Source organism: Asterias rubens, chromosome 21 (genome assembly GCF_902459465.1).
Source record: "Asterias rubens chromosome 21, eAstRub1.3, whole genome shotgun sequence".
Lineage (NCBI taxonomy): Eukaryota > Metazoa > Echinodermata > Asteroidea > Forcipulatida > Asteriidae > Asterias > Asterias rubens.
Window position 1 is genome coordinate 8,366,706 of NC_047082.1, and position 26,146 is coordinate 8,392,851.

General features: G+C 37.9%; 1 protein-coding gene across 2 annotated transcripts; it reads right to left on the minus strand.

The window, feature by feature from the left end:
- Positions 1 to 2,245: 2,245 nt before the first annotated feature.
- On the minus strand, positions 2,246 to 26,146 carry LOC117304487 (serine/arginine repetitive matrix protein 2-like). 2 transcript variants are annotated; one of them, XM_033788981.1, is made up of 31 exons: positions 26,014 to 26,146; positions 24,480 to 24,590; positions 23,787 to 23,936; positions 23,401 to 23,527; positions 22,936 to 23,039; positions 22,151 to 22,261; positions 21,248 to 21,336; positions 20,586 to 20,763; positions 20,258 to 20,310; positions 19,166 to 19,211; positions 18,491 to 18,601; positions 17,920 to 17,983; positions 17,270 to 17,709; positions 16,556 to 16,709; positions 15,450 to 16,055; positions 15,106 to 15,217; positions 14,340 to 14,470; positions 11,980 to 13,840; positions 10,763 to 11,408; positions 10,080 to 10,165; positions 9,203 to 9,392; positions 8,120 to 8,227; positions 7,408 to 7,608; positions 6,527 to 6,676; positions 6,033 to 6,108; positions 4,828 to 5,007; positions 4,335 to 4,516; positions 3,995 to 4,089; positions 3,370 to 3,519; positions 2,829 to 2,976; positions 2,246 to 2,444 (listed from the first exon to the last, which is right to left on the minus strand). In XM_033788981.1, exons 2-31 carry the CDS (start codon positions 24,516 to 24,518, stop codon positions 2,388 to 2,390), a joined length of 6,645 nt encoding a protein of 2,214 aa, XP_033644872.1. In that variant the 5' UTR covers positions 24,519 to 24,590; positions 26,014 to 26,146; the 3' UTR covers positions 2,246 to 2,387. The 2 variants fall into 2 exon arrangements, with proteins under 2 accessions (XP_033644872.1, XP_033644871.1); XM_033788980.1 differs by having other exon boundaries at positions 4,335 to 4,519.

A 26,146-nucleotide genomic window follows, 5' to 3' on the forward strand; every position in this document is an offset into this window, starting at 1 on the left:
AAGTAAAGTTAGTGTTTTAGAGATTTACAAGCTTTTGGCAACAGCTACTTCTACTTTCTCAAGCTTTTATTGTCACATACATTGTTGGAAGAAATAAGGTATATTGTGCAAGTTCTTTTGCCTTATGAGCAAATTTTATAGAAACAAAAACTGTTCAAATGGTCCTCAAAAGTTAATGCCATTTAAAATTTCTATGCAGAAGTTCCTTGGTAATGTTTTGTTTTTTAAATTGTGTCAAATAAAACCCCTGCACTCAAACAGCTCACAGAAACAAGAAAGGTATTGAGTCCAAGACAGTCTTCATGACACTCGGAACAAAAAAGTTTTGATTTTAAACTAAGTGTTAGTTTTTGAGATTTTAGCTGATTTGTGGATCCTTTAGGATTGTGATAAAACAAAATTACATTGATTATAAAAAACATTTCAAATAAATAAATCAATTGAATACTCAGAAGTACAAAACATGAATAAATTCAAAGAAGCCAAAGCCAGAGAAACAAATAATGTCCAACAATTGTCTTTTACTGGAACTTGTAAGTACTGATAATAAATACCAGGAATAAATAACAGATAACAAAGAATATCAGAATAATATAACTTTGAAAACTTTGAAATAATTTGGCTTCACAGAAGAATTCTGTTTACAATTAAATAATTGCATTATATTATTGTTTTCTAATATTATTGAAGTATTTCTTCAGTTCTTCAAAACAATTTGTTTTAATGCAACTAGTACTTTCAGAGCATGTTCTAGGATGAAATTTGGCCTAACAATCCAAAAAGAAAAGGTAAGGTAAAATTTTCTCATTTTGAAATATTTTAGACCCAACTTTTGTATTACCCTGAAAAAAGGTTAAATTTTTATCTAAAAGTCTGAAATTGTTTCATCTGCATTCCCCCTGTTGATTAGAAATCAACAAAAGCATGTCAATTTTTTTTTAAATCTCCAAAGCTCGCCTGGGGCAAGTTAGGGAGATTCAAATTTCTTTGGTGTTCGTCCGTTAATGTTGCCGCCAGAGAGGCAGTTGGTATCAGCTGTCACCTCGCTAAGCATGTATGGGTTTGACATTATTACTGAAAATACTGCGCCAGTTGTTTGCTGTTTCTTTGAAACTTTCACATGTGATCTCTATTTAAATTTACTTGATAGTTTGGATGACCAATAAACAATCTATGATTTAAAGGCATATCATCATAAAACCTTTCTTGGTGACGAGTAATGGGGAGAGGTTGATGGTATGAAACATTGTGAGAAACGGCTCCCTCCGAAGTGACATAGTTTTCGAGAAAGAAGTAATTTTCCACAAGTTTGATTTCGAGACCTCAAGTTTAGAACCTGAGGTCTCGAAATCAAGCATCAGAAAGCACACAACTTCGTGTGACAGGGGCGTTTTTTCTTTCATTATTATCTCGCGACTTCTACGGCCGATTGAGCTGAAATTTTCACAGGTTTGTTATTTTATGCATGATACACCAAGTGAGAAGACTGGTCTTTGACATTTACCAATAGTGTCCACTGCCTTTAACAAAACGATCCTAAACAATGAAAAGCCTATCCAAACTAACTAATTATAACTTATTCAACGTTTAGTGTAATATTGATGATCACTGTAGAAAATACGTCAAAGAATTTGAAAAGTATTAAATAAACATTTCATTTTATATTCATTACAATTTTGTTCCTCCCAAACGAATGTGCATAAAGTACATTCTTTATGAAAGCAAAAACAACTACATGAAGAAAATGCAACATGAATTTACAACAAAAGTTCAGGTAAAAGATCTTTTATGCAAGATATGCAAGAAGTTGAACATAGTCATTAGTTAACAATAAACTCTTTTTCAGAATTAAATTGGATGAAATGATATTTTTAACTTAATTTATATTTGAAATTAATATAATTTTTCTGAATAAAATGGAACGAAATTTTAAAGAAACTTACAAACTCACTCCAAGATTGTTACTGGAGGGTATCACTGAGCTTATCACTGAGCCAGGGACTAGAGTATTACCCTAGTCCAAACCTGTTTTGAGTGACTAGGGGTATTGCTATTGGCATCCTATGGCCCCCACAAAAAAAACATGTTATTTTCCTGCCTTTTAACAAAAAGGGAAGGAGGATTTTTTTTTTTTTTTTACAGGACCGGCTGAGCAATTCTTCAAAATACAGTGTATACTTTGTCTGTCTGAGATCGTTAAAATGCATCTTTTTTTTTTTCATTACAAAAACAAAAAAACAAACAAAAAGAGAAAAAGAGATTGCCTCTTAAAGGGACGCTAAACATATATTTTTTTGGGAGGGCCTGCCGGCTTAATGCCGCTTCATGATAATGTGATGATCAATCCATAGCCACATCCCCTAATGCAGAAATGGCTTTACTGGGTCTTATTGCATGAGCATCGTCTGCAGGCTTCTCTTCATCTGTTGAATCTCATGTTGTTGCTGTCAATAAAGGTTAAAAATAACTTTTGTGTAGTTATTTCACAGATTTATATTAAACTTACATGGTTTGAAGATAATAATAGTAGAAATCTTCCCTTAAAATGTTACTTGCTGAGGTGCTATAGTTTTTGAGAAATGAGTAAAACAGTTTCACAAAAACAATTTTCACCTCGGTGCGAAGAAAGTTATTTTAGCATGTACAACGGACTTACGCGACTCCCCTGAAAAAAATCCTCTTGAGACGACGAATGAAGCTGAAACTTCTACATACATCTTCACTACAATGAGTGGGGATTCATCATTTTGATCTACAAAGGCATCAAAAAACCCATTAAAGGCTAAATAAAGAGACTAGAGAAAACAAAAATGGTGAGACACACTTACCGAATCTTGAAGGAGCTTCTTCTGCATGGTGACCATCTCCTGTGCAAGTACTTGCTTGACGCTCTGCAACAGGTGTTTGCCAAGCTCATGGTTAAGATCTCGACTTTCTTCTCTGTGTTCAGATTGTAGAGACTTCACTCTAGAGACACTGGGATGGAATCGGGAGGTTGTTGGAGAGATATAGGTGAGAAGAATTTAGGACAAAAAAAGTTAAAAACTGGGACCCAGATCTTGGGAGGTACATGGAAATGATGGTATTACAACCTTTTGATAACCCTTGGAGTTATCGATTCTAAAAGAGCAGCAGTTTCTATACCAAGCTCATGGTTAAAATCGTTACTTTCTTCATATTTGGACTGTAAAGACTGCACTCTACAATCCCGGCCAAAATGCTTGGGCCACCCCCGTCCACTTCCCCTGACAAAAAACTCTCACTTCCCCATCCCCCCGCTCAATGTTGACTGGAACGCAGAAGAAGGCGGTGCAACAATGAGACTCAACATTGAAAGCAGCTCTATGAAATCGTTGTTTTTTAACTTACTGTTGGATCAGTGTGGATGCCACTTTGCGGTGATGTTGCTTAAGGTATGCCTCCATCTTCATGTACTGTTCCTGAAGATTACCCAAGTCAGTTTCTAAGGACAGTAGCTCACTCAATAACACACTCTTAAATTCTTCCTGACATTTGCTCCTAAAAAAATAAAATTATATTTTGCAAATTAGAATCAGTGAATTGACTTGCTGGAAGATTAAAAAATTCACTACAACAAACATGAAATATTACATAAACATGAAAAACAAATCCTGTCTTGTCTTTACTGCACAAACCGCCGCCACTGGGCTATAAACGTGCAGACCCTCATGCATGCATGCTCAAGTAGTAGTAATCATCCATGCAGTTTTTAATTAATTAAGCTAATTATAAAGTTGTGTTAAACAGATATAGGTAGACATTTCAATGGGAAAATTAATTCAAATCATTTATTGAAGTTTCAGTGAGCGAAACATTCAGTCAAACTGAGATGAGCTCATGCAGCCCCTTGATCCCCCCAAAAAGGTGATCACACTTTTAGACGAGCCCAATTCCATGAAAAATACATATATATTTGTTTTGCCCTTACTTAGATCGAAACAGAAAGATGATGGTGCAGAGAGAAGTTTCTTACCTTGCTTGAAGCTGCTTGGCCCACATATTTAAGACTGATTTCTGTGTGGATTTCACTGCACCATCGGTTAACTTCTGGGCTTGAATTCGCTTAGTCTACAGAACAGGTTAGATGAATAAATTGCATATTTATTTTGAGCATGTACAGTAACTGCACAGGGCTAAATTTTACAGGGAAAAAACCACAAGTCTGCAAGGCTAAAAGTAACTTGAAAAATTAACATTTATGATAAATTAATATTTTCAGCGAAAATCAACCAAATACAAAGCGGCCCTTGCTTGAACAATAATTATTAAGTTTATTTAGGTTAAAAAATAAAAAAAATAAAAAAGTTTCTAACCATCATTTTCTGTTTGAGGTTCTCCCCGACTGCTTTAAGCATTTGAGTGATATGGACGGTGGGTAAAATCTCCATGGAGGCGGTAGAAGACGTCTGTCCATCACTGTTGAGTATATCGTCTTCATCTTCGTAGACATCTTCATCTTCATCTTCATCTGCCTCGATGTTGGCTCCTGGGAGGACTGCTAGTTCAGCATTAAAGAAACCAAATCAAATCTTTTTTTCTTAAGTAACTTTTTTCCTAATCAGTGTTTAACAGTGCCAATTTAAACTTGTAACAAAACAAAATCTCTGATTTGTTTTACGACACTATACCCTGTGTAACCCAACCAACTTGGTTGTTATTCCGTTTATGAACAGTTAGACAAAAATTATTTAAGCATGAACAACGACTCTCCTGAGCTCATTAACAAAAATAAAACAATTAAAAGCAAGTTTTGTTTTGGGATAAAAAAAAAAAGAAACGGAGAAATCACATCCCTGCTATACTAACCTCCTTTGAAGAGTTTCTTTGGCCTGAGTGAACCAGTCAGTCTGTTCGCATCCTCAGACCTCCCCACCTCCTCCTCGTAATTATCTTCCTCCTCCCCCTCCTCCTCATTGTCACTTGTAAAGAGATTGCCGTATTTCCTCTTCAGAGATGAAGAGCTCGGTCTTGGCCAGGTTGAGGGTCCTAGAATATAAACATGATCAATGCAAGTATTATAAAAAACCTTTTCTAAAAGGTTTTGAACACAATGAGGTATACTTAACCATTTTGCTCAACGTAAAGTTGAGATTTCCCTCCTAAAGACAAATTATTATAGAGCATCTGTATACCATGTAAAAATATAGCATTTGTTTTCTGCACCCCCAACTTTGTATTTTAAGAAATCTTCAAGTCAGCCATGAGGTTTTTATTCTGACAACATTTTGATGAAGACGACTCATCTGGACACCCAGAATCAATACGTTTTTGTTAAGGTTTTGAAACTTACAGTGCTATATAGAGAAGATGAGAGCTGGATTTGAGCATAGCTATTTAATTTAAACTCAGAAGTTTTAATAGTAACACGAACAACATTCTATTGAAATGCATTTAATTGTTTAAAAAATTACCTTTTCTGAGCCTTAATGGCCGAGGCATTCATTTCTGAGCCGAAAAATTGCTTTATGTCTTTAAAAAAGCTTGCTTTACTGATACAAAACGTTTTTTTTACTAACGGTTTTATTTTATCCTCAGCAAAAATATAAACAAACTTGTTTAAAAGCAGTTTGAGTTTGTGTGCATTGTTTCTGTTGTGAAACACTGTGCATGTGTCTATTTAATATTTCAGTGATGTCTTTCATTTGGACTAAAAAAATTATCCTGTGAGGAACATTCATAAACACCGTCATTTCTTCAGATAAGCCTTTTACTTCTGTGTCCAAATGACCAGCACTTACTAGCATTTTGTAGTATTTTCTCCTTTTTATTCATGTGAAAGTAAGTAAGTGCTAAAAAGAAAAGGATTTACTTTTCATTAAAAGTAGATACTTTTAGCATTTTAGTAAATACTTTCCAGTAAAAGCTTTTACTTCCTTTTATTCATATGGATGGTAGTAAACACTTGATATTTTCAAGTAAAAGAAAAATCTAGTTTTTATGCATATGACCCAATATTCCAGCTATGTTTGAGAATTGAAATATTATTCCAGAGTCGAAAAATAGAAAAATACCAGATTTCAGAATGTCCTGTTCTTGGTTCGGAAGATTCACATCCTCATCAGACTCTGGGTCACAGTCAAATGTCACCTGAAAATAACAGATACAGAAGTCAAATCGAAGAGCGGGTATACATTTAATGACTTGTCTTGGCCTGAAAGGAGCACCTGCTGGGAGTTTCTGTTCAGCAGAGTTAGGGTTCGAGAGTTCCATTGGGTTTCATCTACATTTTCTTATGAATTTGATTTGAAGTATAAAATAAAATACATATAAAATGAGTAGGGTAGGTAGATGGCCTTAGCTTTCGATCCAAACCGGACCTTCTTCAGAGGCAATTAAAAATATATATTATACATATTGCTTATTTATTTTACTTATTTATTATTTTTATTATTATTATTATTGTTTATTTATTAATTAATTTATTATTTTTTTAGGGGGGGGATTTTAAGAAAAAAATGTTGGTGAAAAAAGAAGAAGAATGAAATCACATCCCTGAATACCTTACCTTTGGTGATTTGCCGATGCTGTTACATCTACTGGAGTTTGTAGAGTGAAGACTAAGTCGTGGGGTGACTAGATCAGCAATGTACTGACTTGCCATCCAGTCATCAACAGAGGGCATAAGAGGGCAGAGATCTTCTGGTTCACTGATGGGCTAGGGTGGTAAGAAGAGATGGACAAGATGATTAAATGCACTGCAGGGACGTCTTTGGTAATATTGTCAAAGACAAGTATTCTCATTCGGTGAATCCCAATCAGGCATTCCACTTTTCAGCTGATATCATCTTTTTATTTTCAAAACATTACCATAGAAAAGTGTACAAAAGGCGGTGTGATCGGCCATTTCCCATTTTTTTTGCAATTAGAAAGTTGCATGTCTGCCGACATATGCATAAAATAACACATTTGTGAACATTTGGACTCAATTGGTCATCAAAGTTGCAAGAGAACAATGAAAGAAAAAACACTCTTGTTGCACAAATTTGTGTGCTTTCAGATGCCCTAAAAAGGGCTTCAGATTAAGTTTTTAAAGGTTTGTTATTTTCTGCATATGTTGGGATACACCAAGAGAGAATACTGGTCTTTGACAATTACCAAAGGTTTCCAGCCATCGATTTCACCAAACTCTTCCTAACTTAGGATTAATCTTAGGACTTAGGATGATTTAAGTTCCATATCCAAAGACGTTAGGACACATTGAACCCATCCTAAGTTAGGACGGGTTTACTCGTCCTAACTCGAGATAGGATTAATCCTAGCGTTTCGTGAAATCGGCTGCAGTGCCTTTTAAAGGTTCACCACTTACTTCTAAGATTTCTTTTGGTAACAACTGAGGTTTGAGTATTTTTGTTTTTTAAAAATGGCTGCAGATCACTCTCGGTTTACCTGAGTAATGTTTTCCTTTCTAGAAGGCTTGTCAATCACTGTGGTTTTGTTGACAGCCTTTTGACATGGTTGGCTGTCACCGATGCCTGCACTTTCCTCCCTATAGTAATGCACAGATACCCCCACGTCATCTTCATTATTATCCGAGTCAGGCGAGACGATCTGTTTCTTCTTCCTCTTCTTGGGTTGGTTTGGTGGCAGCTGAGGAGACAAACCAAAAGTGTAAACAAAAAGAATTTCAATGAAGAAAACAAATATTTTCACAAATCAATTATGTTTAGTAATTATAAAAGGCTTTAAAGGCCCTGGACACTATTGGTAATTACTCGAAATAATGGTTAGCAAAAAAGCTGTTGATCATATAAAACATTGTAAAAAACGGCTCCCTCCGAAGTAACAGTTTTTGCGAAAGAGGTAATTTCTCAATCCATTAATAATTAAATACTTCAGGCCTTCATGAAGCCTTTTATGGATCTGAGAGCACGCAAAGTTGTGTAAAAGGGTGTTTTTTTTTCATTGTTCTCTTGCAACTTTGACGACCAATGAGCCTAAATTTTCACAGACTTGCTATTTGATGCTAGTGTTGGGAAGTTTAGAATAATGTTCTTTGACAATTACCAAAGGTGTCCAGTGCTTTTTAAAATGACCGACCTGACTGACTGGTTTTAGTTAAAATTTACTAAGGTCTTGAAGAAAATGATTGAAGCTATACCTTAGTTCTCTTTTCTGCTTGTCTCTTTGGTTTCTTCACTGTGTCCAGTTGCAGCATAGACGTTGATGTCACCCACTGTTGGTTTGGATTCTTGGAGTATGTTGAAACCTAGAGTGATATCAAAATACAAAACATCAAATCCTTTATGGCATGTTAATCCGGAGGTCGTTGGTACGAATCCCACTCCTAGTCAATTCTTTGTTCAACCCCAAAGTTGCTCTCAGAGAACTGTCTTTCTTTATTCTACTACCGCAGAGTAGATTTATCAGATGTTCGGGAGACTTCTCAGTTCTGAAAAGAACTGTCCTGCTTTTTAACTACTACTGGATTGAAGAAATTACACACCTCTGTGATGCAGGGATTCGAGTCGCTGCTTACGAGAAAAAAAAAGTCTGAAACTGGTATCCAGGTATTATTAGCAGGTACATTGAATTGATGGCATGTCAACCTTTCGATAACCACTGGAGTTATAGGTCCTTTTCGAAACCACGGCTTCGGTTCCGGATTCGGCTCAGGCTAGCTTGGCCTGAAGTTGTTCGGTTCCGGATTCGGCTCAGGCTAGCTTGGCCTGAAGTTGTTCGGTTCCGGATTCGGCTCAGGCTAGCTTGGCCTGAAGTTGTTCGGGTCCGGATTCGGCTCAGGCTAGCTTGGCCTGAAGTTGTTCGGTTCCGGATTCGGCTCAGGCTAGCTTGGCCTGAAGTTGTTCGGTTCCGGATTCGGCTCAGGCTAGCTTGGCCTGAAGTTGTTCGGTTCCGGATTCGGCTCAGGCTAGCTTGGCCTGAAGTTGTTCGGGTCCGGATTCGGCTCAGGCTAGCTTGGCCTGAAGTTGTTCGGTTCCGGATTCGGCTCAGGCTAGCTTGGCCTGAAGTTGTTTTGAACTACGCGTGCTTCACGAACACGCTCCAGGGCTTCAGACAAGAAAAGGAGACTGAAGTCGAATTCAAAGCCGAAGCCGTGGTTTCGAAAAGGGCCATAGATTCACAGCTGGAGCTTTTGGGAAAAGAGTAGGAATATTGTTAGGTGCCTAGATCTAGCTTCTGTATTTTTAATGTAAAAAATAAAAAATAAAAACAAATAAGGTACCTTTTGTTTTGGTTTCTCAGTGAGCCAACTCCTTTCACTGACTGCATCTGTCTCCAATGATATTCTCTTCTTGGATCGAGTCAAACTGTCATCTGCATCTTGTCTCCTCTTCCTGGAGTAAAGCACGGCGTCTTCTTCAGAAGAGGGTTGAGATCTGTCTTTGGGCAATTCTTCTCCCGATTCAGATCCACTTCAAGATAAATTAAAATCGAAATTGATTACAATGATGGTGTTTACAAAGCGCCAAATGGAACTTTATAGATTTAAAGCTTGAACAAAAAAAGTGAAGAAAAAAAAATACTGTTCCAGGCAATCTCCTAGAAAAAAAAGGCATTCACATTTGAATGTTAACATTTTTCGTTTGTGGATCGTAAGACATTGTTATAAAAATGACTCATGTGCTACCAAAGTTGTCCTGCAGCACGCACTGCAGTTGGTTGCCTCCAAGTTGCCTGCACAAGTTGCCTCGTGTGACAAGGCCTTAAGTTTGATGTTTCAAAATTATAATGAAGAGAAATTTTTTGAAGCTGGAGCACTTTCTTTATAACATTTTCAATGGGCTCAATTGTTAAATGCGCTAATAATTCCTTATAGACCTTTATGCACATGACGTCATTTCAGTCGGACGCCCTCACCTAGAGATCAAAATGAGGTTGTTCATTTGCCAATCCTGTGCGCCACACAGATGTGTATGCGTGGCGCACAGGATTGGCAAATGAACAACCTCATTTTGATCTCTAGGTGAGGGCGTCCGACTGAAATGACGTCATGTGCATAAAGGTCTATACGAAATTATTTGATTGTTTCGTCACCGTTTTACCGCAAAGATGGCGGCTGGATGACGTCAATGGTCTATTAGTGTAGTTATTATTATTACCTGTCTTGAGACTGGTAGTTTATTGTGGGAATGTTTCTACGTGGGCGAGCTGCTGCTATTCCCTTGCCGGACTTCTTAACCATTTTCTAAAACACAAAAAACAAATATATAAAAAATTAACAAAGTTTGAAATATTCCCACTGGACCACTGACCCAAGTCCAGTATTAGAATGAAGGACAGTAAAATCTTTCAGCCAAACAAGTCCAGCAATCTAGCAATTAAGTTTTTACCAAGAATTTACCCAATTCACCTGCTGTCCTCATCACTACAATTCTTGTTGTGCCATTTTGTGAGTCAATGTCCTTGTGCGTTCCGTTGTACAGTGTAATGCAAATTTTTAGGCAATGCAGCAGTTACATGCTTACCAGTTTTACTTGCTTACCAGCTCATTCCCAAATGTTCTTTGACGACACAGTGTTTTCTGCGTTGAATCCCAAAATGGTGCGACTTGCACACAGGGGTAAAATCACACCAATATTATTTTTTTTATTCAGCCCAGTTCATACTTTCTGCGAATGCGATACAAGTTTTGATGTCACAAACTTGTTACCAATACTTCACATCAATTGACTCATGCTCAAATCCTGTGAAACATTTGCTGCGAAAACAACCAAGTGAAAAAATTTGCTTTGCACTCGCAGGAGGTTTGAACCAGGCTTTAAGAGAATCTTAATTGACAAACCTGGCACATCTTGCTGAAGTTCTCGACAGAAATCACATCTTCATCCAGTCCTTCAGATCCGTCATCATCACATCTGCGTCTTGCACTTTCTCTAGTGGCAATCTCCTCCGACTCCTCCTCAACGATCTGAGATCCAAAACTCCTTGAGTTAATCAATGACGCACTCTTGTTGTCCTCTCTTAGTTTCTTTGAGACGGTTGAGGTGAGTGGCCTCTCCTGCTGGTTGCCTGATGAAGAGAGTTTAATGGATTGCGTTACAGACGCAAGTTGTTGGCGTTTTCTTGTCGTAGACAACATAGTTGGTGTCATCATGGGAGATACTCTTTCTTTTTGGACTCTTGCGACGGATGTAACAGATGATGTGCTGGAGGGACAAGGTTTCTCTTGCTTGTTTCTTAAGACCGATAGCACTGGGGAAGCAGAGCGGCTAAGTTTTTCTTGGTGATGGTTTGAGGCAGATTGGACGGCTGGTGTCATAGAGGGACAGGATTTCTCTTGCTGGTTTCTTGACGACGATAGCACTGGGGAGGTAGAGCGGCTAGGTTTTTCTTGGTGACGTTTTGAGACAGATGTGGGAGCTGGTGTCATGTCTAGGTCTTCTTCTTCATCTTCTTCAGAGATTGTTATTACTTTTGGCTTTGATGCACTGCAAATTGATCAATATAAGGAGTTAGGATCCTGAAATCCGCCAAAGAAAATCCTTCTAAGTAAAAGAACTATTATTTAAAGCCATTGGACCCTTTCGGTAAACAGTATTGTCCAAGGCCCACACTTCGTGTATCACAACTTCTATATCAAATAACAAATCTGTGAAAATCGGGGCTTAATCGGTCATCGGAGTCGGGAGGAAAAAACGGGAAAACCCACCCTTGTATCCGGGCGTTTCACCGTGTCATGACATGTGTTTAAAATAAATCCGTAATTCCCGTTAACGAGAATTTATATTGTTTTACTGTTTTCTCAAAAAGTAAAGCATTTCATGGAATAATATTTTAAGAGAAGTATTTCACCACTACCTTCTGTAAACCCTGTAAGTTATTTGTAAATCTGTGAACTTTTTGTTTGTTTTCTGTACCGAAAGGGTCCAATGGCTTTAAAGCACTTTTCACAATTTAAAATCACAATAGTTCTATGCTTGTGGAGGGTCCTTGATTATCAAATTGATCAATGCACTATAAACAGCTTAAAATTACTTTCTCTACTGGTCAACACCTTACCTTTTTACAATGATCTTCTTCGTTGGCGACATCCCCAAACTCCTTGGCACCTTTGGTGGCAGTTTCTTCCCCTTCGCAGGTTTTGGTTTCCTCGTTGTCTCGACATCCTTTACTATCTTCAGTCCTCTCTCGAAGAACTGCCTCTGTTGAGTGGTTAATGTACCTATGAAGTCGCTCACTTCCTCGTCGCAATACTCGTCGTCCGAATCAAGATTTCTTGGTAAGAGAGGAAGTTGTGGTAAGGATCCTCTTGGCATTGGTGCAGCATTTCTTGGTTGCTCAATATCCGAGAGGTCTTCATCACAACTAGATGACGGTGTCTTGGTGTTCTTTTTGGCTGGTACATTAATTGGTTGCTCGTCGATCTTTTCGGCACATTTCTTAGACTTAGATGATTTCTTTGGTTGCCATCTGGATGTGGTTTTTGGTTGCTCGATATCCGAGAGGTCTTCACAGCTAGATGGCGATCTCTCTGTGTTCTTTTTAACGGGTACATTAATCGGTTGCTTGTCGACCTTTTCAGCACATTTCTTAGATGATTGTTTTGGTTGCCATCTGGATACGGTTTCTGGTTGGCCAATATCCGAGAGGTCTTCATAGGTTATTGGGGAACCTACGATATCATCAATGACCTCGATTGGACTTAGTGCATACTTTGTTTTCTGTGGTGGCTTTTGTCTTGAGATGTCTCTTGATCTTTCAATATCCGACAGTTGTTCTGGACTCTTCTGCTGCTTCTTTCTTGGCTTGTTGATTGGAGCTTTCTTCCGAGGTTTAACACCTTTCACGGCTGGCTTAGTTTGCTTCTTCCTGCCGCGAATCTGTTTACTTCTCCCTTGGGTCGAGGTACTCTCACTATCGTTGAAGTCGTAAACCGAGATGTCTTGAACATTCTGACTTGCCGATAGAAACGGAGGACTCTTGTCCTTAGTGGTTGAGGTTTTCTTGGCTGAATAAAAAGGACTTCTGATTGCCGACTTGGATCGAGCACCTTCTTCCAAGTCAACGAAATCATACACAGACAAGTCATGAGTATTTGGACTTATGTTCTGGGAGGCGGTTGGTCTATATGGAACTCGAACTGGTATCTTTTCCGAGTAAGGGTGTGTTAATTCTCCTGCAGTTGAACTGACAGCCTTAGTGGTCCCTTTTGGCTTCCTGATGGCGTCATCTGTGGAGCATTCGGACTTTGACAGGTGACTATCAGAGTTGGTTGCTGCTCCGAGCTGACTCTGGGTCAGAATCTTCTCCTTGGCCTTGTTGGCGGCAGCACGCCGATTTCTCGTCTTAGGCTCAGGGTTACTTGTGACAGTCTTGCCCGGTTTTCCTCTTTGAGCGACTTGCTTCTTGCCCTTGACAACTTCTTTTGGAGCATTCTTCTTAGGTCTTCCTCTTTTAGGACGAATCTCCATCTGGGATGTGAACTCCAGTTGAGAAAGCTCTTGGCTTGACTCGGGGGTCTTAGATTTTTTGCGGAACGCTCTAGAGGGTGGCATGCTGGTGAATTTCTTTGGACTTGCGTCTTGAGTCTGATTTGTTGTGGCTTTGATCTTGTCACTAAGGCTTGTTGGTTGATCTTTGATGATTTCATTCTTCTTGCTGGGTTTGATGGAAACATCTTTTCTTGAGGAGGTTCTCATTTGCTCATCTTCTTCATCATCAGCATCTGATTCTTCATCTATTCCATCAGATGTGTCGTTCGGACCACTTGTTGACGAACCATATTTTGCTTTCTGATTAACTCTGTTGCCTCTTTCTTTAGCATTTTGACGACTGGGGTTTTTGTTTCCCACTGGAAGAGGAGACTTTTGGGCGTCTCTTGGTCTAAGCATTTGTCTTACTTGTGACTCCTCATCGTGTTCTAAAATAAAGTATAAAAAAATGTAAAACAAATTGTTTTAAAGGAGAGAAGGCTTTATCAATGTTCTTTTCAAATTAAGAAAATAGAATTAACTGTTTGCAAACTGCTTTCCAACCAAAAGGACCTATGGTATATACAAAAAATAGTTAATGGCCTGAAGTTTCGACCCTAGTAGAGTCTTTCTCGAAGGCTAAAAAAGACTGCTAGGGTTGAAACGCAGGCCATTCAAAACTAAGTAACCAAATAACTGAGTTCATTATTCATAAATTAAACATACTGTGATTAAAAAAAAAAAAATAATTTGCCTGGTTTAGGATCTCCATTCACTTTTCATGCTTGGAAAAAGTTTGATGTTTTCTTGCCAAACAGTTTCCGAAACAATGATTTCCAAAATAGTATAACTTCAAACACAGTTTTCTCCAAACATAAAAGTTTGGCTGCAGTGGAAAAATTTGTCCTAGGTGATTGAAAACGATGATGATTGTAATTAACTTTTTACCATTCATGTTGGGTGTAGTGCCCTTATTGCTCCTGCTGTGACTAGTCTGTGCACTCTCTTCAGTCAAAGTACTTAGAGATGGACTCTTGGTGACTGAGAATGGTGGAACACAACTTGATTTATCCAAGGTCCTGAAATAATCCATCAATCAAATACTTTAGTTTAGTCCAATACAAACTTTAACAAGTGGGTGTCATGGATGGTTTACGACAGTGGACTCAAGTTCCATAAAAAAGAAAAGAAAAAAAAAGAAAAAAAAGACAGGAGAAAGGTTGCAAGACAACATCGATGAGTGGAACAGGCTTGGACTTTGCCAAGTCACAGCGAGCTGGTCGCAGTCTTGGGTGCCCAAACAACCATCAGTGTTGCGGGATAGATCGAAAAGAAAGCTTAAAGGGCTTGGGTAGTTTTTATAGGACACAAAACACAATTTCCACAGATTAAACTAAAACGATTTGAATATAGTGATGGTAGACTACTTCCTTTAAAATATTACTTGCTGAGGTGCTTAGTTCTTGAGAAATGAGTAAAACAAAAGTAAATTTTATCTCTCAGGAGGAGAACATTATTTTAGCTTGCACAACGTACTTACACGACTCTCCTGAAAATATCGATCTGTGATTTTCACTTTTTCTCTCAAAAACTTGTCGACTAATGAAGCTGAAACTCCTACAGGTTAATTACATACATCTTCATCCACAGTAAGTAGGGATTCATGCCATGGCCTAAAACTTGATCTACAAAAGTATAAAACCCTTTAACTTACCTTGAAGTAGACTGATCTTGGTCTGTTTGTAGGGGCTGTCCAGAGGGAGGAAGTGACTCAGGAATAACTTCTATACTCTCTTGGGTCGGAATGGAACTTGGGATAACCATTTCTAACAAAAAAAACAATAATCAGAAAAGTGAAATGAATTACAAGATTATTTTCAATCAAAAAAATTAAACGAAGTAAAAAATACGTGAGGCACCGCTTCGACAATGTCAACTTTATGTTACTGTGGCTGGTAACCTGTTTCTGTTAAGCAACACTTTTCTGTGCTAAGCTAGTTTTTTGTGCTTACAGGCTTTATGAAACTGGGCCCATGAGCAGGATATTTTTAATCTTACCTGCATCAGTGTTATCTTGGTCCCCTTCATCCGACCCCATCATCATCCCTCCTTCAGTGTACAACCTAAACTTCTTCCGAGACAGTTTCTTTGCATCAGTCACTTCTTTGGGACCATTTGCTCCATCGACATCTTGCTTGGCAGATATCTCATCGCTTTGAGGCCCTGCCAGGTTCGACATACTGCTAGCTCGTAGAGTTTGAGTCACGTCATCGCCACGTGACCGGAGCTGTCTCTTGTCTTGCGTCGAATCCTGTTTGGATTTCTTACTGGCTGAAGTTCCAGGATCAGACTTGCTTCCGTCTTGACGCTTCCCTCCTCCTCCTAACCCTCTTCCTTCCTGACAATTCTCTCTTCCAGAGGTCTCTTTACGCCGTCTCCCAACTTGAAGGAGTTTCTGTCGGAGCAGATCGGGGGTACAGGTAGAGCCGATACTGACCCCGGAGGATGAAGAAGCTTTCTTGTGGATGGAGGATGAGAAGGTAGCATTGGACTCATTGCCGCTATCTGTATTTGTTTTGTCGCCGACCACAATCTGTAAAGGTGTTTTGACCCTCTTGACTGTAGGTGGGGTAGGCTTGACTGGCGTCTTAGGCTGGATGAAATCTAGGTAATATAAATCATGCAAAATAGTGAACTCTTCCAGGAGCAAAAGATAACTTAAAAAAGATAACTGTACCACAAGCCCAAGTTTTTGAGAAAGAGTCACTCAAATAACAAACGACTTCAGGCCTAAAGCCTTTGTTTTAAAAGCATCCTGAAAGCACACAAATTTGTGCAACAAGGATGTTTTTCTTTCATTATTCCCTTAAAAATTTGGATGGCCAATTGAGTTGAAGTTTTCACAGATTTTGCATGTCCATGCCAGGGGTTTCACCAAACTCTTCCTAACTTAGGATTAATCTTAGGACTTAAGCCCAATTAAGTTAGGAAGCATAACCCATTCGAAGTTACTCGTCCCAACTCAAAGTTACTCGTCCTAACTCGAGATAGGATTAATACTAGCGTTTTTAGTGAAATTGGTTGCAGTTCCTTTCAGAGGGGACAAGAGAGACCGAAATGGTGTGAAGCACTATGTGCCATTTATTTTTACTTTCATGTATTACCTGACTTCTTGGCGAGAGATCTGTTGGAGGGTACATGAGTCGTAGATGACACTGAAGATGTTTCACTCATCATCCTGCTTGGGGTTCTCATTGGGCTGAGTGGAATGGAAACTTTGTGCGTGATTGAGTCTTCAGCAGTCCCAACTCTCTTCACCTTCAAAAATAAACAAATAAAAAAAGTCCTGCCGTCGATTTCACCAAACTCTTCCCAACTTAGGATTAATCTTAGGACTTAGGACAGGTTCAGTCCCGTATCCAAATACGTATGACCAATTGAACCCATTCAAAGTTAGGACGGGTTACTTGAGTTAGGATTAATCCTAAAGTGTCAAGAAATCGGCCGCAGATGATTTAAAAAAAAAAAAAAAAAAAAAAAGAAGTTCGCTTTTGGAAACTGATCACCAACAAAAAATACCTATAGTACAAATGCCCCCAAAACAACAAAATTCTTCTCTTCAAGTAGCTCTTAAAAACTTACATAATTTGCAAAAATATACAGGACATACTTTGCTAGGTAGTTCTATCTGCAGTTTGTTTTCTTCTCAAGAAATAAAAGAAGCAAATTTGTTGGCTTTTTTAAAATCGATGTAAGGGTTCCCCCCCCCCATATTTGTTTAATTAATATTCTTTATCCCGATGCAAACTAAACATTAATTAAAAACAGTTAGCAATGTAAAATCACTTGGTCTCTGTCACCTTTTTTTGTATACTTACCGGTACAGATGACCTTGCTGAATGACCATGGGGTCCTGATGGATGGTGGGAGATCCCAGATGAGGGCTCCAAGGGTACCCTCACTGGGGGTGGCATAACAGGTCCTGATGGGCGTGGGCCAGCACCCTCCTCTAGCCCATAGATCCTAGCACTCTGTATAGAGACCGTGTCACTACCCTCATCAGCCGAGCGGATGTTTCTTTGCGGACCGGGACTGTCAAACTCATCGCGATGGACTTGAATATTGATCTGGCTGACGGATGCTTTATATTTGGAGTTTCTTGAACGCTCTTTTCCAAACACAGCTAGTACCGGTGTTGCGATGTCTAGCTGTGAATCAAAGAGGATTCTGACTTGTCTATCACCACTCGTACAGAAAGCCACAAGGTTAGAGGGCGGTACATTCAGGGTTATGAACAACGCTTGACGATCACCTTTTTCTGATGGTAACAAAACAATACAAATGATGTTAAGAATTAAGAGGTTCGTTTTCCAAATCCAAAAATAATTTAGATGTTACTCGGTTTTCAGATGTAAGTTTCATTTGTTCATGTTTCTACTAAGTGTTGGTAAGCTTGTTAAAAAACATAATAATTTTTATTTTTTAATTTAATATGTCCTTAATTTAATTTTGGAATGATCTTGTTTACCTGTGTGATAGAATTTTTCCACAGACTCCTTCCGTATGGTGACAGTCTCCCACATCCCTGCTTCCTACAAATTATCAGAATCAACTTTTAAGAAATAACATATCAGTTTTCAAACTTTATGAGAGGTTTGGGGACTTAAAGGCACTAGACACTATCTGTTATTACTCAAAATAATTTATTACATAACAATTTACTTGGTAGCAAGCAATGGAGAGCTGATGATAGTACAAAACATTGAGAGAAACAGCTCCCTTTGAAGTAACATAGTTTTTGAGAGAGGGGTACATTCTCACTCAAATATTAAAAGACTTTAGGTCTGAAGCCTTTTATTATGCATCGTATGATCTGAGAGCACACACATTGTGCAATAAGGGTGGTTTTTCTTTCATTATACTCTTGCATCTCTGATTACCAACTGAGCCACAATTTTACAGATTTGTTATTTCATGCATATGTTGGGATAGACCAAATGAAAATACGGGTCTTTGACACTTACCAAAGATGTCAAGTGTCTTTAAGACTTTTGATAACAAAAGTCACTTGTTTAAAAACAAGTGATGGATTGACTAACCTGATTATTCTCACTGTTTACATCTTCAGCAATGTACAGAGTGATGGTGTTACTGACCGTGTTGAAATCCACCCAGAAATCTTTCAGGTTTACATCAAGGGGACATTTCAGCTGTCAATCAATCAATCAATCAAGCAATCAATTAACCAATCATCAAGCAATCAATTACAAGTGGTGTGTCATGGCCTAGTGGTTAAGAGTGCCACTCAAACTATGGTAATGACACCTGTGTCCTTTAAGTAAGACACTTAACCACCATGCTTCCTCCCTCAGGATGGGTAGTAAAGCCATTGGTCCCTTGGTCCCCACTGACTACTTGATGAGAATTAGTATTATACATTCACTGAAAGATAGCAAACTTTATTGACAAGTTCCTTGTTTCATACCAATAGAAATCCAATTTTGTACCTTCATCAAAAAAAATAAAATATCACCTGTCTGATGCAATTGCAGAACTTTATTTAAAAATGTATTTCTGTAAAAATAAAATTTATTAACCCCCCTCCCCCCCCCCCCCCAAAAAAAAAAAACAGTGAAGTAGAATGGATCAGTATCACTAATAGAAATTTAGAAATAGATCAAAAAAATCATAAAAATTAAAAGTTTAATTGAAATATTAATTTTCACTGCACTACATGTGAAAATGATACCCAAATAGATGAGCATAAAAAATACCTTGAATGATCCAAGATATGCACTTATGCAAGGCAGGGAGAACACACTAGAAGAAAAAAAAACATGGATGTTATTATCTTTTTCGTTTTTTATGATGTTAAACAACTACCTGAGCGGAATGTTTTCAACAGAAGTGGTATTTTTACTTGTTTATAATGCACTTGTTCACCATTTTAATGTAATTTTGATATGTGTACACTTCTGAACTTTTCGTAATTATCGAGTAAAAAATCAGGCCCCTACCTAAAGGTTTTTTTGAAAAACTAAAAACACTTCTGCCGTTGAGAGCGGGCGTCAAAGGACAATGCCGCTGACGTCATTTGTGGGAGTTTGCTTTGTTATACATCCACGCTGCAACAAAGCGGCTTTATCTACTTATGACGTTTTTAGAGTGATTACGTAACGGGGCTTTTCGCAAATCTCGCAGAAAAGCTCTGGACAAGGGCATACAAAATGATTGTTTTTTTACTCAATTGAAACCTATTTATAATCATATGACTCGATTTCCTTATTCATCGAAAACTTTTTAAGTGGAATTCAGCAAAGTTCACGACTTGAAATTTTCGTTCGAGCAGGTCTTTAAAATTCTGAATCTTCTAATTAATTAATATTGAAAAGGAATTACAGTAAAGTTTGCTGGTTAAGTTGATGGTTTTGGGAAGCAACAGGTGTTAAAAAGGCCTCAGTATTTTGTTTAAGTATCTTCCTAAATATTGAAGGGAAAATAAGCTCTAGTTTGCTGGTTCAGTGGATGGTTTGAGAAGCAACACGGTAGAGGTTGTTAAAAGTCTCAAAAGTTTAAATGCTTATATAAGAAAGAAAGACATTATAAAAGAAAGCTATTTTAAGCAAACTATTATAATACTTACAAGTAAGCAAATGAACTAATTGTATATAAAATAAATAAAACAAAAAATCTACCGGTACATTCAATCTTATATTGAATCTTGTCTGTAAAAATAAATACAGGTACACACTTCAATTCACGTCAAACAATTATTTCCATGCTTTATAAACATTTCCAAAAACTACATAGCCAAAATATTATTTTAAATAGGTGACAAAACAAAACTTTTTTTTTATCTCACTCACCTTCTTTTCTTCCCAATAGATTCATTCACATAGTTAAGAAACTTGCGGCAATCCTGTCAGGATTGAGAAATAAAAAATCATCTTAAATTGACAAGAAATATGTTGGCGGTACCGCGCTGTTAAGCTTAGTTCTCAAACTGGCTTCTCACAGATTCAATAATAAAATAATAATAATAATGATAATGATAAGTCCTGTTCAGGAAAATTTGTCTTTGTTCAACCAATTTATTTTTCAAATTAACCCATTCAGTTTCCCTTGAGGTTTATTGCAAGATAAAAAAAAAAAAATACATAAATACAAAAGAAACAGCATGAAATGTACTCCTACCGCTTCGAATGTTTCATCTTTGATCTGCATAAAAGCTCCAGCGAAGTCGTTATCAGTAAACCACTGATGAGCAAGCGTTGATCTATCTGCCCTCTTAACTATCCTCACTAGAGACTCTGTGCAGGCAACTTGCATTTCAAAATCTCCAGCCGTTGTCAAAAACTCTGCCATTGATCCCCTAAAACAAGATTTAAAAAATTACAGTTATAGAGTATCCCCAATAAACAGCTTGTTGAGAAAAACAGTTACATTGGCCTAAAGGAAGTCTTGGTACAAGACAGTGTTCATTATCACTCAACTTTTTTGATTCCCCATTCTGTGCACATTTCTATCGAACAATAGAGCGTATCGAATAACCCCTCTTTTGCTATGAAAGTGGCCATAAAGTATGCGCGTATTAACGCATTCATCAATGAAGCACGCAGCACTCCTGGTTTGATCATAGAATAATATTATTATAATACCCAAGGGACTTTATTTCATGCACGCACGCATATGCACATACTCACAGACGCTGGTAAGACACTGCTCTAGAATTGCAAGGGTCGTGGGTTCGAATCCCACCCGAGTAATAAAAGCCTGTGATTTTGTTTTCACAGAGCTTGGGAAAGTACTGGATAAAGTGCTAACACACATCGGTGTAATGAAATTAATAAACTTACATAAGCTTAACATTGGGTAGAAAGTTGTGAAGTTCCTGAACTGCTTCGCTATCACATCCATCCAGGAGAAGATTCAGTGTCCGTAACGCCTTCCGGAAACAAAACAAGAATACAAAATTAATGTCGTCAAACTTGCACCAGTGGATCATATGGGGTTTCTCTCCTATTGGACCAACGCATTCCAGTTATGCCCCCACAACTGGGAAATTCTTCAGTAAAAGTATAGAGCAACAAAGCGGGGATGGGATTGCAGAATGTGAACATTCCTGAAAATGTTTCCCCTTGTTCTAGAACCAGGACCTCACAAAGATGTTACTGCAAGAAGTTAACAGACTCTGTGAATCACCAGAAAAATAAAAACTACAGGTGGACTGTCTCGATCTTTTGCCCTTTTATATAAAGACAGTGTACACTATCCATGTTCTTGAGTGTCTTTGTACAGCAAATGAAGCAAATCAAATCAATAAAACAAAGATAAAAATAAATATTATTGATGTAAACATCTAATAATAATAATAACCGTATTTATAACGCGCCTTTTGCCAAAGGATACAAAGCGCCAGGTATTATTACTGCAAGGAGTGGGGGCGATTTCTGAGATAATATAAGACCTAATCCTTAAGCACAATGTAATGGTTTACAAGGTGCTGTGGCGCAATATGCTGCCAATCCAGCCAGGAACACCGGGGCGAACCCCTTCTCTTTTCGACAAGTGCACTGGGTTCTTTTACATGCGTTTAAACAACACATGGGACCAACGGCTTTACGTCCCATCCGAAGGACGAAGCAATGGTTATGTGTCTTGCTTAAGGACACAGGTGTCACGGCTGGGGATTCGAACCCACACTCTGCTGATCTATAGGTATTTACACTTGTTACGATTGTTTGACCTCAAACACTTACTTCCATACGAACACGAAACTTTTTCTCAGAACACACAATCAGTTTCATGAGTTTCGTTGTGAATGCATTTACAGCCTCTCTCTTAGTATTTTCTGCGCAATCAGCAACATCCTTCAAGTGAAACAAATGATGAAAATATTTTAAACACAGAGCTTCCCTACTGCTTTGCTTTAAAGGCACTTGACACTTTTGGTAACTGTCAAAGACCAGTTGGTGCCAGTATTCTCACTTGATGTATCCCAACATATGCATGCAGAATCTGTAAAAACTTTGACTCGATTGGTCATTTAAGTTGCAAGAGAATAATGAATGAAAGAAAAAACACCCTTGTTGTACAAATTTGTGTGCTTTTAGATGCCTGACAAAAAGGCTTCAGGCCCGAAGTATTTTTGAGTGGAAAATACCTCTTTCTTAAAAACAACATTACTTCAGAGGGAGCCATTCCTCACATTTATATTTTCAATAGCTCTCCACAATCCACAAGAATGGCCTAGGGCCTGCGGTCAAATGTTAATTTCAAGCCTTGGGCCCAATTTCATAGAGCTGCTGAGCAAAAAAATCTGCTTAGCATGAAATCTTCCTTGATAAAAACAGGATTACCAACCAAATTTCCACATGATTTTCAGGATAAGCAAACAACAGTTGAATACCAGTAACAAGCAATATGCAACAAATGGAAATTTGGTTGGTAATCCTGTTTTTATCAAAGAATAAATTTCATGCTAAGCAAACTTTTGTGCTTAGCAGCTCTATGGATATGGGGCCTAGTCTCAGATTCTACTCACATTGATTGTCTCCATGATGACTTCCATGAGAGCATCAGCTGATGTATTTGTAACAGAACCGTCGGATTTGGAGACAAATTTCTGCGCCTCGTCCATGACATAAACTTAAAATAGTTTGGATAAAAAATTCAAAAAAGTCAGTGTGCTATATGTTTTGGTTAAAATCCAAACAGGAACAAGTTCTCTTCAACAGCCATGATATTTGGCACAAAATAGGGAAACAAAATGGAGTACAAGGGCTTACCTATAGCTATAATTAAGGCAGAGGAACTTCAGTAAACTTTTATTGTTATTTAAATAATACAAATTCAGTTTCTTTTCAAGGCAACAAAGTTGGAAATCGGTGGAAAACATCATGATGGCTACTTCACAAATCTTGTCTGTAAAGAAAAACTTATGAAGACAAATAAATAATAAGATCCAAGACAGCTTCCAAGAGTGTTAAAAACATGTACAAAATCTCACCTAGTAGGTTCATTAATCCATTTGAGAGGAGTACGGAAATTCCCTCTGGAAACTCAGGGAAATGTGCCAGGAACTGGATAGTTGAGACGACTACTTTTGCATCATCAAAACGTTTGACGGCAAGCTCCTGAGCAAAGCAAAGTAAATACAACAGTAATGGTAGTTTGCTTCGTTCAAAAACAAGGTGGCATGAGGAGGGAAAAAATCACAAAGTCTTAATTTAAAGAAATGGATTTATGTTTGAGACCATTCCTAAAAAGATTCTGTTGAAAACAATCATTTTGACAATGTTCTTTGTGACAGGTTAAAAAAAAAAAAAAACACCCTCTACAGAGAAATTTTAAGACTAAATAACATCATTTTCAAGGGCAGACATTTCTAGCTACCTCTTGCAGCAGGGTCAGTAACTTCTTCATCATCTCCACGGTGCATATTTGTGGTTCTGGATGCTCTCGATCATTTTGCTTCTCCATGAAGTTGTTGAGCATTTGAAAGTATGCAGCGCCCCTTTTCTTCGACATCATAACTCTCTCAAGCTTCAGTGTTCAGAAAAAAATGCATATTCCAATTTAATTTTATAGCACAAGAAACTTGCATCTAAGGCCGAGTCCGAATTCAGATATGGCTCAAGTACCCTTGTGCAAAGTCTCTTAGTGTGAAACGTAGGCCTATGTACCTACTGTGAAGTAAGCTTGCTGAAACTGTTGACGTGTATCACACTTTACTCTCAAATCTCTGATGTGTTTTAATCACTCGCCAAAGATTTGTTTCAACTGTTTAACCTTATATTTAAAACACAGGCCTTTAACTAAAAAATGGACCAAAAGGCTTGAACGGGAGATTTTGGACGGACGTTTTCAACAGTTCTTGGCGGTAGTGTGTGGGCTCAGACTTACTGTACGCTCACATTACTGAGCATGTTATAAACACGCTCAGAGCTGCAAAAAAGGGCAGTCGATATGTCTGCTGCTGCCACTGAGCCTTAATTTAAGACATTTTCTTTCATGTTCGCCCCCTCAATAAAATAACAAAATCCTGGTTATACCTTTGGGCTTGCCTTAAATCTGATGTTAACTCACCTCATGGTCTGGTTTCCCCATCTTCACCAGCACAGGCATTATTTATTGTGCGTGCAATCTTAATTAGGCTCCAGTCAATTACTATCAATCAAACCGCACAGAAGTCGAGCACTGAAGTAAAAAGTGAAAATCATGAAAATAGTACAAGGAACCATTGCCATGGCCATGCCAATTTCATTTAGGCCCTAATTATTGACCTTTGGTTGGAAAGGATGAACTTGAACTATTCACTACTACTAGTAGTATGTAGTAATACTATAGTATACACATAATGAATGTTTATGAGTGCAATGGTGCGAATATGTTCATGAGTTGAAAGATGGAATGTTCTATTCAACGAGGCGGAGCCGAGTTGAATGGAACATTCCAGCTTTCAACGAATGAACATATTCGCAGCATTGCACGAATGAAAAACATTCATTATTTGTTTTATATAACATCCAAGTAGATCTTTGTCATTTTGATTAAAAGATACAACTTTCAAAACAAACAATTTCAACTGTAGAAGCTGAATGCTAGTAATTTTACTATGCCTTCTTGCAGTAACACCTGCTGCGTTACCAAAGACACGCGCACGCAGTGATGTTTTTACTCAGCTTTTTCGTTCCATCCGAAAAGTACCATTGCACGCTGCCAGCGTGCAATGGTACTTTTCGGATGGAACGAAAAAGCACGGTGAGTGACTCAGCGTGCAATGGTACTTTTATTTGCTATCACGTGACGGACAATCCTCCAATCAAATGGCAAGGATCTGCTTGGGTGTTATATAATATCACTAATCAGACTGAAAATATGTTTTAGCCTATTATATTAATTAGGCCTATGTTTATCTACAAAAATAACAAGACATGTAATTTTGTAAAATGCAATCTGAACTTTGTATTGATTATTGTAGTTTCACTTACCCTACCCCACTTCACATTTTTTAGTTGGGCCTACAAAGTATAATATTTGAACCGTAAATGAAATAAAAAAATAACGAATCATGATGAATGAATATTATGTCTTATGAAGAGATGAAATTGAAAGAATGACACACTCAACTCAGGCTCAGTCAAGGTTGACATTGAACTGCTGACTGACACAATACAATAGACAGTCAAAATATTATGACATATCTTACATAGTTTATGAGGAAAATTGATGTTAGTTATAATTGAAATAACTAAAATGGGCTGGGTACTTCGACTTCCTTCGACTCGAGAACAACTCAGTCCATTTTATTTTTAGAAGAGGCAAGATTCTTATTTTTATAGTCTGTTGAACACTGAACTGTCACTGTTGTTATATTTATTTTAAATATGTTCTGCCTAGCATAGCATGGTGCCTATATTAAAATAATAAATATGATAATTGAGTCGGGGACCGAATCTCATGGAATGATGAGAACCAAAAACAGAACGTCAGTGACAGTGCCCATGGCAGTGCCGTGGTGAACCGTGAACCAGGCTAGGCATAATGAGAAAGAAAATTGACAATCAAACAAACAAACAAACAGCCGACATAGAGAACTAAATAAGGCAAAGACACTTACCCTGTGGTTTCTTGATAACAAATTGTCTTCAATCATCTTTAAGAAACATTTCTATGATGACATGTTGGTGTGTTTTCGACTAACTTGCAGTAGCTACTTGCACCACTGCACACGACAGTCAAAAATCGCGGCC